The sequence below is a fragment of the mitochondrial genome of Marsupenaeus japonicus (assembly GCF_977035675.1).
Source record: "Marsupenaeus japonicus mitochondrion, complete genome".
In the NCBI taxonomy this organism is placed as follows: Eukaryota; Metazoa; Arthropoda; class Malacostraca; order Decapoda; family Penaeidae; genus Penaeus; species Penaeus japonicus.
Genome location: NC_007010.1, coordinates 1 through 13,172, shown reverse-complemented (window position 1 = coordinate 13,172; position 13,172 = coordinate 1). Strand labels below are relative to the sequence as shown.

The following is a 13,172-nucleotide window of genomic DNA, read 5'->3' as shown; positions in this document are numbered from 1 at the left end:
AACTTAACTTTTAAGTGAAAAGGCTTAAATGTTTCAGGGGGACGATAAGACCCTATAAAGCTTGACAATAACTTCGTTATATTATAAATTGTTAGTATAACTTGATTTTAACGGGGGTTTGTTTCGTTGGGGCGACGGGAATATAATAAATAACTGTTCTTTTAAATATAATTACAAAAATGTTTGGTAAATAATTGATCCTCTATTAGAGATTAAAAGATTAAGTTACTTTAGGGATAACAGCGTAATCTTCTTTGAGAGTCCACATCGACAAGAAGGTTTGCGACCTCGATGTTGAATTAAGGTATCCTTATAATGCAGCAGTTATAAAGGAGGGTCTGTTCGACCTTTAAATCCTTACATGATTTGAGTTCAGACCGGCGTGAGCCAGGTCGGTTTCTATCTCCTGATTTAGGTAAAACTATCCTAGTACGAAAGGATTGGGTAGTTGGAATAGTTCTTGAAGGAATTGATTGGTTTTAATCGGTGTTGCCTTGGCAGAGTTATGCACTGGACTTAGGATCCAATAATGTGGGTTTAGCCCCACAGGTAATACGGTGATGTCTTTAATTATAGTCATTAATTATCTATTATTAATTATTTGTGTGCTGGTAGGGGTGGCATTTGTGACCTTGTTAGAACGTAAAATTCTTGGCTACATTCAGATTCGTAAGGGACCTAATAAAGTAGGTTTTATAGGGTTGTTACAGCCCTTTGCTGATGCTGTTAAATTATTTACTAAAGAGCAGACTCTTCCTGTTATGTCTAATTTTCTCCCGTATTATTTATCTCCAGTATTTAGTTTGTTTGTTTCATTGATTGTTTGACTGGTAATGCCATACGAGTTGGGCTTGATGAACTTTAGAATAAGTACTTTATTTTTTTTGTGTTGCACTAGTTTAGGGGTATACACGACTATAAGAGCAGGATGGGCTTCTAATTCTAAATACTCTTTATTGGGGAGACTTCGAGCAGTAGCTCAAACCATTTCGTACGAAGTTAGGTTGGCTTTGATTCTTTTGTCTTTTATTTTTTTGATTGGTGGGTTCGACTTAGGATTATTTAGATTATATCAGCGAGATTTGTGGTTATTGTGATTTACTTTTCCGTTAGCTATAATCTGATTTGCTTCCTGTTTAGCGGAAACAAACCGGACACCATTTGATTTTGCAGAAGGAGAGTCTGAATTAGTATCTGGCTTTAATACGGAGTATAGAAGAGGGGGGTTTGCGCTAATTTTTATGGCCGAATATGCTAGAATTCTTTTTATAAGTATATTATTTTCACTAATCTTCTTGGGGGGAAATTTGTTGAATCCTTTTTATTACTTGAAGCTAGTTATGGTGGCTTTTGCGTTTGTCTGGGTGCGTGGAACATTACCTCGTTTTCGTTATGATAAGTTGATATACTTAGCTTGAAAGAGATTTCTACCTGTAGCTCTAAATTATCTCGTTTTTTTTATGGGCGTAAAATCTTTGTGTTTTGTTCTGATACTTTAATTGTACTTTTTTAAGTAAAAGTTATTAGAGGATTCGAACCTCTATAGCGAGCTTTCAAAACACGTGCTTTCCTGTCAGCCAAATAACTTAATCTAGTATTTTATCTCACCAGATGAGGGTGAGTGGGTTAATAATGTAATATGAGAAATAAAGTACGGTTAGGATTTGTCCTGTAATAACATAAGGATCTTCAACAGGGCGAGCTCCAATTCATGTAAGTAGGAATACAATACTTACTAAAGATCAGAATATGGTCTGGTTAAGAGGGTAAAATGTAAGGCTCCGAAATTTAGCTGCATGTGTAAAAGGTAAGATGAGAAGAATCAAGATAGATATAACCAAGGCAATTACTCCCCCTAACTTATTAGGAATAGATCGCAAGATGGCATATGCAAATAAAAAATACCATTCGGGCTGGATATGGGCCGGGGTAACTAAAGGGTTAGCGGGAATAAAATTGTCTGGGTCTCCTAAAAGATAAGGGTTTAGTAAAGTTAATAAAATAAGGGCAGTTAGCATTACGATAAATCCGGTGATGTCTTTGAATGTAAAATAAGGATGGAATGGTACTTTATCTACATTTCTAACGATTCCTAGGGGATTGTTAGAACCTGTTTGGTGAATAAAAAGAATGTGAATGATTGTAGCTGCTGCTACAATGAATGGGAACAGAAAGTGAAAGGTAAAGAAGCGTGTTAGTGTTGCGTTATCTACTGCGAAACCTCCTCAAATTCATTGGACTAAATCTGGCCCAATATAAGGGATGGCCGAGAAAAGGTTAGTAATGACAGTTGCTCCTCAGAAGGATATCTGACCTCAGGGAAGGACATAACCAAGGAAGGCAGTTGCCATCACGAGAAGTAGAATTACAACTCCTACTGATCAGGCGTGAAGGTAAAGGAAGGAACCATAATAAATACCTCGTCCTGTGTGCATATATAAGCAAATAAAGAAGAAGGAGGCACCATTGGCGTGGAGAGTTCGTAGGAGTCAACCATAATTAACATCTCGGCAAATGTGAGCTACACTGGAAAATGCAAGGTCTACGTGGGCTGTATAGTGTATAGCTAAAAAGAGCCCAGTAACAATTTGGATTACTAAACATAAACCTAAGAGAGACCCAAAATTTCAAAGTGTAGAAATATTGGCTGGGGCTGGTAAATCGACTACTGCTCCATTTAGAATTTTAAATAAGGGGTGAGATTTACGAATTGGTATTGTCATTATTAAGATGATAAGCGTAAAGGACCAAAAAAAGTGTTAGTAATTTTTACAACTGCAATTAATGTTAGAAGTAAGTAGAGCACAATAAATAGAGTAAGGTTTATAGTAGTATAATTATAAATGGTACTTAATAGTATAGGAGTAGAAGAAAATTGAGTATTACATAGTGAAGATTGCTGGATTGATATTGAGCTAGAGAGCATTAGAGGATCTAAAAATATAAGGGCTAAGCTAGTGAGAAGGATTAATAGTACAATAAACGATAATGACCCAGAAAATCTGAATGATTCATTTGAAGCTAAAGAAGCAACATAGATAAATAAAACTAATATAGCTCCTAAAAAAATTAGAAAAAGAATATAAGAAAATCAGAAAGAATTTATTGAAAGACCAGCTGTAACGCAGATTATGATGGTTTGGAAAAGTAGTATAAGTCCTATAGCGAGAGGGTGTAATAGACGGGTAAAAATAATAGATGAGATGATGATTACAGGAGAAAATATAATGATTAGTGAAATACAGAGAATAGTTTAATAAAAATACCAGTTTTGGGGGCTGGTGATAGGAGGTAACTCTTTTCTCTGATGCTTTAAGAAGACTTATTACTTCAATTCCGATTTACAAGACCGGTGTTTTATTTAAACTATTAAAACTAATGTTAATCCTTGATTTTTATTATATTGTACCTGTTGTAAGAGTTTTATGCGGATTATGAGTATTCGTATCTAAGCGTAAGCATTTATTAAATACTCTCCTTAGTTTAGAATATATTATGTTGAGAATTTTTTGAATTATAAGATTACATTTAGCTAATATGGGTCATGAGAGTTATTTCGTCTTATTTTTTTTAACTTTAGCAGCTTGTGAGGGGGCATTGGGATTGGCACTTTTAGTGTCAGTAGTGCGTACTCATGGAAATGATTGCTTTAGCAGATTTAGCGTTTTACAATGTTAAAATTTCTTTTAGCGTGTGTAATATTGATACCGTTGGTAAATTCGTGGTGAGCTGTTCAGAGTTCACTTTTTATTATCAGATTTATTATAGGGGTGTATTGTTGTCATGATTTCAGTAGTTATATGATGGGATGATGTTTTAATATGGATTCTTTAGGCTATATCCTGATTCTACTGAGATTTTGAATTACCGCGCTTGTGGTATGTTCTAGACAAAAGGTATTAAAGGAAAATAATTATCCTTCTTTGTTTCTATTGGTAAATATTTGTTTGTTATTTTTTTTAATTATGACTTTTTCAGCGAATGATTATCTGTTGTTTTACATTAGATTTGAAAGTTCTTTAATTCCAACTCTAATTTTAATTCTGGGGTGAGGGTATCAGCCTGAGCGATTGCAGGCGGGTGTCTATATATTATTTTATACTTTATTTGCTTCGTTACCATTGTTAGTGTCTTTAATTAGTTTATATAATATAAGAGGTAGATTAACATTAGGATTAGTAGAAGGAGTAAGAGGAAATGGGTTTATCTCTTGCATTTGGTACGCAGTAACCGTATTTGCTTTTATTGTAAAATTACCTATATTTTTAGTGCATCTATGGTTGCCAAAAGCCCACGTAGAAGCGCCTGTAGCAGGTTCTATAATTTTGGCCGGGGTTTTATTAAAGTTAGGAGGTTACGGTTTAATCCGAGTTTTACCTCTATTTAGAGAAGCTAATAAAGAATTATCTTGATTATGAGTAAGAATTAGTTTAGTGGGGGGAGTAGTAGTAAGATTAATATGTTTACGCCAGGTGGATATAAAGGCTTTAATTGCTTATTCTTCAGTAGCCCATATGGGGCTTGTTTTATCAGGGCTAGTTGTGTTTGGTTGGTGAGGGTTAAATGGAGCTGTGGTAGTAATAATTGGGCATGGATTATGTTCCTCTGGGCTATTTTGTTTGGCCAATATAGTATATGAGCGAGTTGGGAGTCGAAGATTATTAATTAGTAAGGGGCTGATAAATTTTATGCCTAGAATAGCTCTTTGGTGGTTTTTGTTAAGGGCAGGAAATATAGCGGCCCCTCCTACTTTAAATCTGTTAGGTGAAATTAGTTTAATTATTAGAGTGGTATCTTGAAGAAAAATCAGAATGGTAGCAATTTCTTTATTATCTTTCTTTAGAGCTGCTTACACACTATATATGTTTTCACTGAGCCAACATGGTAAGTACTATAGGGCTTTATTTTCTTGCTGTTCGGGGAAAGTGCGAGAGTATTTAATTCTTATACTACATTGGCTGCCATTAAATTTGTTAATTTTAAAAAGAAGAAGTATTATATATATTCTTTAAGTTTAAATAGTTTAAATAAAACGTCGGTTTGTGGATCCGAAAATATGATAAAATTCATTTTAAATCGTGTTATGAATAGTTTCAATATATTTATCAAGAATGGTATTTTTGTTAAGAGGTTCTTTGAGTTGTGTTATTTATTCTTTACTCTGTTTAAAAAGAGGGCAAGCGTGGTTTATCGAGTGGGAGTTGGTTAGTCTAAATTCAAGCTCAATTGTAATAACTTTAATTTTAGATTGAATATCTTTTATGTTCCTGGGGTTTGTAATATTTATTTCCTCTATAGTGCTTTATTACAGAGGAGAATATATGTCAGGAGATAATAATATAAATCGATTTATATATCTGGTGTTGGCATTTGTTATGTCAATAGGTTTCTTAATTATTAGACCTAATTTAGTTAGAATTTTATTAGGTTGGGATGGCTTAGGGTTAGTATCATACGCCTTAGTAATTTATTACCAAAATGAAAAGTCGGCAAATGCTGGTATACTTACAGCTCTTTCGAATCGAGTTGGGGATGTAGCTATCCTATTGGCAATTTCTTTGTTTTTTAGATGTGGGGGATGGAATTTTTTGTTTTATGTAGAAAATATACCTAATATAAGATTAAATGGAGTTTTATGTGGGTTGGTGGTTTTAGCAGGAATAACTAAAAGTGCTCAGATTCCATTTTCGGCCTGGCTGCCGGCGGCCATGGCAGCTCCTACTCCTGTCTCAGCTTTAGTTCACTCGTCTACTCTAGTTACGGCGGGAGTGTATTTATTAATCCGGTTTAGACCTGCTTTGGAAGGACAAACATCTCAAATAATTCTTCTTTTATTATCAAGTTTGACTATATTTATAGCCGGGTTAGGGGCAAATTTTGAATATGATTTAAAAAAAATCATTGCGTTATCTACATTGAGTCAATTAGGGGTAATAATAAGAATTTTGTCATTAGGGTATGCGGATTTAGCCTTCTTTCACTTATTGGCGCATGCACTATTTAAGGCGCTCCTATTTATGTGTGCTGGGGCTGTAATTCACAGAGTGAAGGATTATCAGGATATTCGTATAATAGGAGGATTAGTATACCATATACCTTTGACGGGAATATGTATAAACCTTGCAAATCTTGCTCTGTGTGGGACACCTTTTTTAGCCGGGTTTTATTCTAAAGATATAATTTTGGAGGTAGCATTTATGTCACCTATTAATCTGGTGTCTTTTCTGTTATATGCTTTAGCAACCGGGTTAACCGTGTGTTATACGATACGATTGGTATACTATACATTATCGGGGGATTTTAATCTAGGTAATTTATACTCTGTAAGTGATGAGGGGAAAGTGATGACTAACCCTATAATAGGCTTAAGAGTAGGGGCTATTTTTGGTGGGGCTAGTTTGGCTTGATTAATTTTTCCTTGCCCCTATATAATTTGTATAAGACCTTTTTTTAAAACATTAGCTTTGATTGTAAGAGTAATTGGGGGAGTAGTAGGATACTTGTTAAATCTGAGTGCTGTTAGATATAAGTTGAATTCTTTGGATACTTACAAAACGGTCGTATTTTCAGGTTCAATATGATTCATACCTTATCTATCCACTTACGGAATTAGAAAAAACTTCTTGGGGAGTGGAGAGGCATACCAGAAAGTTGGAGATATAGGGTGATCAGAGTATTACGGGGGGCAAGGAATTTATTCGTTTGTTAGAAAAAGCTCTAAATATTTACAAGTTTTTCAGGATAATAGTATGAAGGTGTATATACTAAGTTTTCTTCTTTGGGTAATCGTGTTAGTATTTATATCAGTTTACCTACATAGCTTATATAAGAGCATTGCATTGAAGCTGCAAGGGAGGTAATTAATACCTGTAGGTATGTTCTAATTTATATGCAATGTTTTTAAAAGGATTATAACCTTTAGCTTTACAATGAAAATGTAATGTGTTCTTTACACTATAATAACAGGAACATAAACGGAGTTTAACCGCTTAAGGGAGAAGTTAGCAGCTTCTTCTTGATCTACCTGTTCCCTTGGTTAGAAGTTAGCTCCATTTCTATCATTAACAGTGATATGCCTCTTTTTGGCTTTAACCAATAAGTAAAGGTGAGTTAACACCAAGGGTCAGGCCGAAACTGAATGCAATTATTCGCTTTTAACTTAAGTTTGAAGTTAGCTTCTAGTGAAGCACCTTTTGAGTGCAAATCAAATGTCATTTTTGACTATAACTCCAGTAAGCTCATTCTAGAGCTCCTTGATTTCATTCGTGATAGAGTCCAATAAGTAAAATTAAAATGAATAGGAATCCGGTAAATGCTCAGGCAGAGATATTTGAAAAATTGATAATTATAGCAAGAGGCAAGAGAAGGGTAATTTCAACATCAAAAATGAGGAAGATAACTGCGATCAGAAAAAAGCGTAGGGAAAAGGGAAGTCGGGCGGATCCTTTAGGGTCAAATCCGCATTCAAATGGTGAATTTTTCTCTCGGTCTATAATTGTTTTTTTTGCTAGGAGCGAAGCAAGAATTATAACTACAGAACTAATAACAAGCGTAATAAGGATGGAAAATAACAAGATAATCATTGCCTTTTCTAGAGTTATTCTAGACCTTCTGGTTGGAAGCCAAATATACTGTTATACTAAAAAGGCAGCCTCCTCATCAATAGATAGAGATATAGAGGAATAATCAAACTACGTCAACGAAGTGTCAATATCAGGCAGCAGCTTCAAATCCAAAGTGATGGGCAGCTGAAAAGTGACATTTATATAGGCGGTAGAGACAAACCATAAGAAACGTTCTCCCAATAATAACGTGCAATCCGTGGAATCCGGTGGCAACAAAGAAAGTAGAACCATACACTGAATCGGCAATTGTAAAGGGAGCTTCGTAGTATTCTAGTGCCTGGAGGGCTGTAAAATATAATCCTAAAAATACGGTAACAGCCAGGCCTTGGAGAGCTTGAGAATGGTTAGATTCTATAATTGCGTGATGAGCCCAAGTAACTGTAGCACCTGAGGCCAGAAGAATTGCAGTATTAAGAAGAGGGATTTGGAATGGGTTAAAAGTTTGAATTCCGGCAGGGGGCCAGCATCTTCCTACTTCTACATTAGGGGAAAGACTTCTATGAAAGAAGGCTCAGAAGAATGAAAAGAAAAATAAAACTTCTGACGTAATAAATAAAATTATACCTCATCGGAGTCCAATAGTAACTGCTTTTGTGTGAAGACCTTGATAAGTTCCTTCTCGGGTAATATCTCGTCATCATTGGATTATTGTAAGAGTAGTTGCTAGAACTCCTAAGGCTAAAAGGTCTGGGTTAAATTGATGAAATCATTTAACTAGTCCTGTTGTTAATATTATTGCTCTAATAGACCCTGTGAGAGGCCATGGTCTTATATCAACTAGGTGGAAGGCGTGGTGTCCGTGGGATGATGTCATTAGTTGGGTTTATGTAACTTCACTAGCATATAAGGTACTCAATACTGCAAAAACATAAGATTGAATAACTGCTACAGCAGCTTCTAAGATAAGTAATAAGATTTGACCAATGATTAAGATAGATACAAGAGTTATAGATAATGAAGGTCCTGTTCTCCCGAGGAGGGTTAATAATAAATGTCCTGCAATTATATTAGCTGCCAATCGAACAGCTAAAGTTCCAGGTCGAATAATGTTTCTAATGGTTTCGATTAAGACCATAAATGGTATAAGCGGGCCCGGAGTTCCTTGGGGAACAAGATGGGCGAATATATGTTGGGTGTGGTTTACTCATCCGAAAATCATAAAGGCTAATCAGAGGGGTAGGGCCAGAGCAAGAGTTATGGTAAGATGACTAGATCTCGTGAAAACGTAAGGTAGGAGACCTAGAAAATTATTGAAGACAATTAATCTAAATAGTCTAACAAATATAAGTGTAGTACCTAGGTGGGAAGTTCCTAATAGAGTTTTAAATTCTTTGTGGAGAGTAGTTGAGACTATAGTTCATAGCAGAGATCACCGTGACGGTATAGCTCAATAAAGTATAGGTAAAAATAAAATTCCGAGAAATGTGGATAGCCAGTTAAGAGGTAATATTAACACTCTTGAAGTAGGGTCAAATACTGAGAATAGGTTTGTTATCATTTTCAAGTTATTTCTATTTTTTGGGGGGTTGAAGGAGATTTTTCAATTTTAGCTGGAACTTTAATGAAATAATTCAAGATGATGAATATAACAAATGTAGCAGAGAATATCAAGAATAAGTTTAATCATAATAAGGGGGCTATTTGTGGAATCGAAAAATATCATAGATTAATGATTATTTAAGCGTGACAGGCTTATGTTATTTAATTAACTAATTTTTCATTTCACGAGGAGTAGGCGTTAATTACTATTATAGGTTTAAAAGACCTACACTTACTTTCAGTCACCTAGTGAAGCTTCTCTGGCAGAAGAAATTCAGTTTAAAAAGGAGTTAACTGAAACGCTTTCAATTACAATTGGTATGAAACTGTGATTAGCCCCACAAATTTCTGAACATTGACCATAAAATAATCCTGGTCGGTTTATTAAAAAACTCACCTGGTTAAGTCGTCCGGGGATAGCATCAGCTTTAACTCCTAAGGCAGGAACTGTCCATGAGTGAATAACATCAGCGGCACTAATCAAAACTCGAATTTGTGTATTTATAGGGAGAATAGTACGGTTATCTACGTCTAAAAGTCGGAATCCATCTTCGGGAAGTTCATTCGTCGGGATCATATATGAATCGAATTCTACTTGTAAAAAGTCTGAATATTCATATCTTCAGTATCATTGATGACCAATTGTCTTCAATGTAACTCTTGGATTATTAACTTCATCTAGTAAATAAAGTAATCGTAAGGAAGGTAGGGCGATGAAGATAAGAATAAGGGCCGGAAGTACTGTTCATACAATTTCAATGGTTTGCCCTTCTAAAAGGAAGCGATTCGTAAAAGTATTGAAGAAAAGAGTTGCCATCATATAACCAACTAGAGTAGTAATTAAGATTAGTACTACTATAGCATGATCATGGAAAAAAATTAATTGTTCTATAAGCGGTGAAGCTCTGTCTTGTAAACCTAAATAACCTCATGTTGCCATAAATTTTCTAAAAGAAGAAAGTGTTCTTCCTGGTAGGAGCTTAAGTCCTATGCATCTGTCTGCCATTTTAGAAGTTAGTGATTAACGGAATTTCTATATAACTATGATCAGCTGGCGGAAGATTATGCTGTCATTCAATAGATGTTGGTAAGAATAGAGAGAATAATACAGGCCGTGCAGCAGTTAGAGCTTCTCATACAATGATAATAAATCCGAGGACAGCAATTAATGAAATTGTAGACCCAATAGATGAAACAACATTTCAAGCTGTGTAGGCATCAGGATAATCAGAGTATCGTCGAGGTATTCCATTAAGTCCTAAGAAATGTTGGGGGAAAAATGTAATGTTTACTCCAACAAATATAACTAAAAAGTGGATTTTTAGTCATTTAGGATTTAATGTGAGACCAGTAAAAAGAGGAAATCAATGAGCAATTCCTGCAAAAATTCCAAATACAGCTCCTATCGAGAGAACGTAGTGGAAATGGGCCACTACATAATAAGTGTCGTGGAGAATAATGTCAATCGAAGAATTCGCTAGAACAACTCCTGTTAATCCCCCCACAGTAAATAAGAAAACGAATCCTAACGCTCAAATTAATGATGGGCTATAGTTTAGTTGGGTTCCATGGAGGGTCCCAAGTCAACTAAAGATTTTAATTCCTGTAGGAACAGCAATAATTATTGTTGCTGATGTAAAGTAAGCTCGTGTATCAACATCCATTCCTACTGTAAATATATGGTGAGCTCACACTACAAATCCTAAAACTCCAATGGCCAATATAGCATAAATTATCCCTAAAGTACCAAAAGCTTCTTTTTTACCCGACTCTTGACTGATGATGTGTGAGATTATTCCAAAGGCGGGAAGAATTAGAATATAGACCTCTGGGTGCCCGAAGAATCAGAATAAATGTTGATAAAGGACTGGGTCTCCTCCACCCGCTGGGTCAAAAAATGAAGTATTAAGATTACGATCGGTAAGAAGTATTGTAATAGCTCCTGCTAGAACAGGTAAAGATAATAGGAGTAAAAGTGCAGTAATAAAGACTGCTCAGACGAATAACGGTATTCGGTCTATAGTCATACCTGTAGATCGTATATTAATTACAGTTGTTATAAAATTTACGGCCCCTAAAATTGATGAAACCCCTGCTAAATGTAATGAAAAAATTCCTAAATCTACAGAGGCCCCTGCATGTGCGATTCTAGCTGATAAAGGAGGGTACACAGTTCATCCTGTTCCAACTCCTCTTTCAACTATTCCTCTGGATAAGAGAAGAGTAAGAGAAGGAGGCAGCAGCCAAAAGCTTATATTATTCATTCGTGGGAATGCCATATCAGGTGCTCCTAATATTAAAGGAACTAATCAGTTTCCAAATCCTCCAATTATAATAGGCATAACTATAAAGAAAATTATAACAAATGCATGAGCTGTAACTACTACATTATAGATTTGGTCATCTCCAATAAGTCTTCCTGGTTGACCTAACTCAGCACGAATAATTAAACTAAGAGCAGTACCTACTATTCCTGCTCAGGCCCCGAAAATAAAATATAGCGTTCCAATGTCTTTATGGTTTGTAGAGAATAATCATCGTTGCGTTAGATAAAATGGCTGAGTTGTAGGCGATAGACTGTAAATCTATATACGGATGTTAATCCTTTTATCAGTGGCTTTGTAGTGGAAATTATAAGACGTCAGACTGCAATTCTGAAGATGCGTTAAACGCCGGAGCTTATCCACGAAATATTAAAGCTTAAGAGAATTTACTCCTTTTGGCAGCTTTGAAGGCTGCTAGTTTAAATAACTTAAAGCTTTTAAAGAATTAAGATGAACAAACTCGGGGCCAGGAGGCCAAAGAAGTTAGTGTATAAAATTGAAGGAGTGATATTGGAGGAAATAGCGGTTTTTATACTTCATTTGGTTTTGGGGCTGGAGATTGAAAGTGCTGTTATTGTGATTCGCAAATAATAAAAAAGCGTTAAAAGAGCAGAAGCTAATAGAACGGTTAAAATAATAAATATACCGCTCGATACTATTTCTTGGATAATAATTCATTTAGGAATAAATCCAGTAAAAGGTGGAAGACCTCCAAGCGAGAGGAGAGATATAAATGTTAATATTTTTATTTCTGGAGAATAAGCTGAGTGATTAACAATATGAGAGATATGAAAGGCTTCTTGGAAACTTAGAAGAATCGCTACTGATGAGGAGATAAGGCAGTAGAAAGAGAAGTATAGAAGCCAATCAGTTTCTCTAATCAAAATCGCTGATATTATTCAAGCCATGTGGTTAATTGAAGAATAGGCAACAATTTTACGAAGAAATGTTTGGTTAACTCCTCCGATAGCTCCTACTAAAGCAGACATAATAATAGCTGCCGGAATAACTGGTAAAATATGATCGGATACAAGATATGATAATAAAGATAAAGGGGCTACTTTCTGGATTGTTATAAGAATAATTACTTGAGGCCACTGTAGACCTTCTATTACACTTGGAAATCAAAAATGGAAGGGCGCTGCTCCTGATTTTAGTAGTAAGGCAACGGTAAGAAGAAGAGTTGCTAGGTTATTTGATGATATTATAAAAGAGGCAGATATAATAATGACTGAGGAACCTAAGGCTTGAATGAGAAAGTATTTTAAAGCAGCTTCAGAAGAGTATTGATTGTTTTTTGAGGAAATAAGAGGAATAAAAGATAGTAAGTTTAATTCTAGCCCGATTCAAGCACCAAACCAAGAAGTAGATGAGATAGATAGGAGGGTTCCTAGTGATAAAGTGGAGAAAAAAAGAATTTGAGAGGAAGAGAGTAAAATTAAAAAGAGAGGGAGTATAACCCTCATAGATGGGGTATGAGCCCATGAGCTTACTTAGCTTATCTTTTTGAAACAAAAAAATAAACTGTGATATTAAATATACTCTGGTGTAAAGTGCACACAAAGCTTTGATCTTTGGGGGAATGGTGTCGATTCCATTGGGTGTAAAAAAAGGAGATAATGAAGGTAAGGCTTGACTTACATATTTTACCCTATCAAGATAATCCTTTTTCAGGCACTTCATT

The 13,172-nt window shown here is 35.3% G+C and overlaps 13 protein-coding genes across 13 annotated transcripts, besides 22 other annotated features; 4 read left to right on the top strand and 9 right to left on the bottom strand. All coding sequences in view use genetic code 5, as the record gives it.

Annotated features, from left to right (window-relative positions):
- Window positions 1–488, top strand: part of an rRNA (s-rRNA) that runs on past the window's edge.
- Window positions 489–555, top strand: a tRNA (tRNA-Leu).
- Window positions 556–560: 5 nt separating this feature from the next.
- On the top strand, window positions 561–1,499 carry ND1 (NADH dehydrogenase subunit 1). The gene has a single exon. It carries the CDS (start codon window positions 561–563, stop codon window positions 1,497–1,499), a length of 939 nt encoding a protein of 312 aa, YP_238267.1.
- Window positions 1,500–1,517: 18 nt separating this feature from the next.
- Window positions 1,518–1,587, bottom strand: a tRNA (tRNA-Ser).
- On the bottom strand, window positions 1,588–2,723 carry CYTB (cytochrome b). Its single transcript has one exon. A coding segment is annotated over exon 1 (1,136 nt).
- Window positions 2,724–2,725: 2 nt separating this feature from the next.
- On the bottom strand, window positions 2,726–3,241 carry ND6 (NADH dehydrogenase subunit 6). The gene has a single exon. The coding sequence runs from the start codon at window positions 3,239–3,241 to the stop codon at window positions 2,726–2,728; it is 516 nt and encodes a 171-aa protein (YP_238265.1).
- A 1-nt stretch (window position 3,242) lies between these two features.
- Window positions 3,243–3,308, top strand: a tRNA (tRNA-Pro).
- Window positions 3,309–3,376, bottom strand: a tRNA (tRNA-Thr).
- Window positions 3,377–3,378: 2 nt separating this feature from the next.
- ND4L (NADH dehydrogenase subunit 4L) lies at window positions 3,379–3,678 on the top strand. Its single transcript has one exon. The coding sequence runs from the start codon at window positions 3,379–3,381 to the stop codon at window positions 3,676–3,678; it is 300 nt and encodes a 99-aa protein (YP_238264.1).
- ND4 (NADH dehydrogenase subunit 4) lies at window positions 3,672–5,012 on the top strand. The gene has a single exon. The coding sequence runs from the start codon at window positions 3,672–3,674 to the stop codon at window positions 5,010–5,012; it is 1,341 nt and encodes a 446-aa protein (YP_238263.1).
- Window positions 5,013–5,078, top strand: a tRNA (tRNA-His).
- ND5 (NADH dehydrogenase subunit 5) lies at window positions 5,079–6,810 on the top strand. The gene has a single exon. A coding segment is annotated over exon 1 (1,732 nt).
- Window positions 6,811–6,876, top strand: a tRNA (tRNA-Phe).
- A 19-nt stretch (window positions 6,877–6,895) lies between these two features.
- Window positions 6,896–6,964, bottom strand: a tRNA (tRNA-Glu).
- Window positions 6,964–7,032, bottom strand: a tRNA (tRNA-Ser).
- Window positions 7,033–7,096, bottom strand: a tRNA (tRNA-Asn).
- Window positions 7,097–7,161, bottom strand: a tRNA (tRNA-Arg).
- Window positions 7,162–7,166: 5 nt separating this feature from the next.
- Window positions 7,167–7,231, bottom strand: a tRNA (tRNA-Ala).
- On the bottom strand, window positions 7,232–7,583 carry ND3 (NADH dehydrogenase subunit 3). The gene has a single exon. A coding segment is annotated over exon 1 (352 nt).
- Window positions 7,584–7,649, bottom strand: a tRNA (tRNA-Gly).
- Window positions 7,650–8,439, bottom strand: COX3 (cytochrome c oxidase subunit III). Its single transcript has one exon. A coding segment is annotated over exon 1 (790 nt).
- Window positions 8,440–8,448: 9 nt separating this feature from the next.
- On the bottom strand, window positions 8,449–9,123 carry ATP6 (ATP synthase F0 subunit 6). The gene has a single exon. The coding sequence runs from the start codon at window positions 9,121–9,123 to the stop codon at window positions 8,449–8,451; it is 675 nt and encodes a 224-aa protein (YP_238259.1).
- ATP8 (ATP synthase F0 subunit 8) lies at window positions 9,117–9,275 on the bottom strand. Its single transcript has one exon. It carries the CDS (start codon window positions 9,273–9,275, stop codon window positions 9,117–9,119), a length of 159 nt encoding a protein of 52 aa, YP_238258.1.
- Window positions 9,276–9,344, bottom strand: a tRNA (tRNA-Asp).
- A 3-nt stretch (window positions 9,345–9,347) lies between these two features.
- Window positions 9,348–9,416, bottom strand: a tRNA (tRNA-Lys).
- COX2 (cytochrome c oxidase subunit II) lies at window positions 9,417–10,104 on the bottom strand. The gene has a single exon. A coding segment is annotated over exon 1 (688 nt).
- Window positions 10,105–10,109: 5 nt separating this feature from the next.
- Window positions 10,110–10,176, bottom strand: a tRNA (tRNA-Leu).
- On the bottom strand, window positions 10,177–11,710 carry COX1 (cytochrome c oxidase subunit I). The gene has a single exon. A coding segment is annotated over exon 1 (1,534 nt).
- Window positions 11,711–11,712: 2 nt separating this feature from the next.
- Window positions 11,713–11,777, top strand: a tRNA (tRNA-Tyr).
- Window positions 11,778–11,779: 2 nt separating this feature from the next.
- Window positions 11,780–11,845, top strand: a tRNA (tRNA-Cys).
- Window positions 11,846–11,858: 13 nt separating this feature from the next.
- Window positions 11,859–11,926, bottom strand: a tRNA (tRNA-Trp).
- Window positions 11,927–12,927, bottom strand: ND2 (NADH dehydrogenase subunit 2). The gene has a single exon. A coding segment is annotated over exon 1 (1,001 nt).
- Window positions 12,928–12,996, bottom strand: a tRNA (tRNA-Met).
- Window positions 12,997–13,025: 29 nt separating this feature from the next.
- Window positions 13,026–13,095, top strand: a tRNA (tRNA-Gln).
- Window positions 13,096–13,105: 10 nt separating this feature from the next.
- Window positions 13,106–13,172, bottom strand: a tRNA (tRNA-Ile).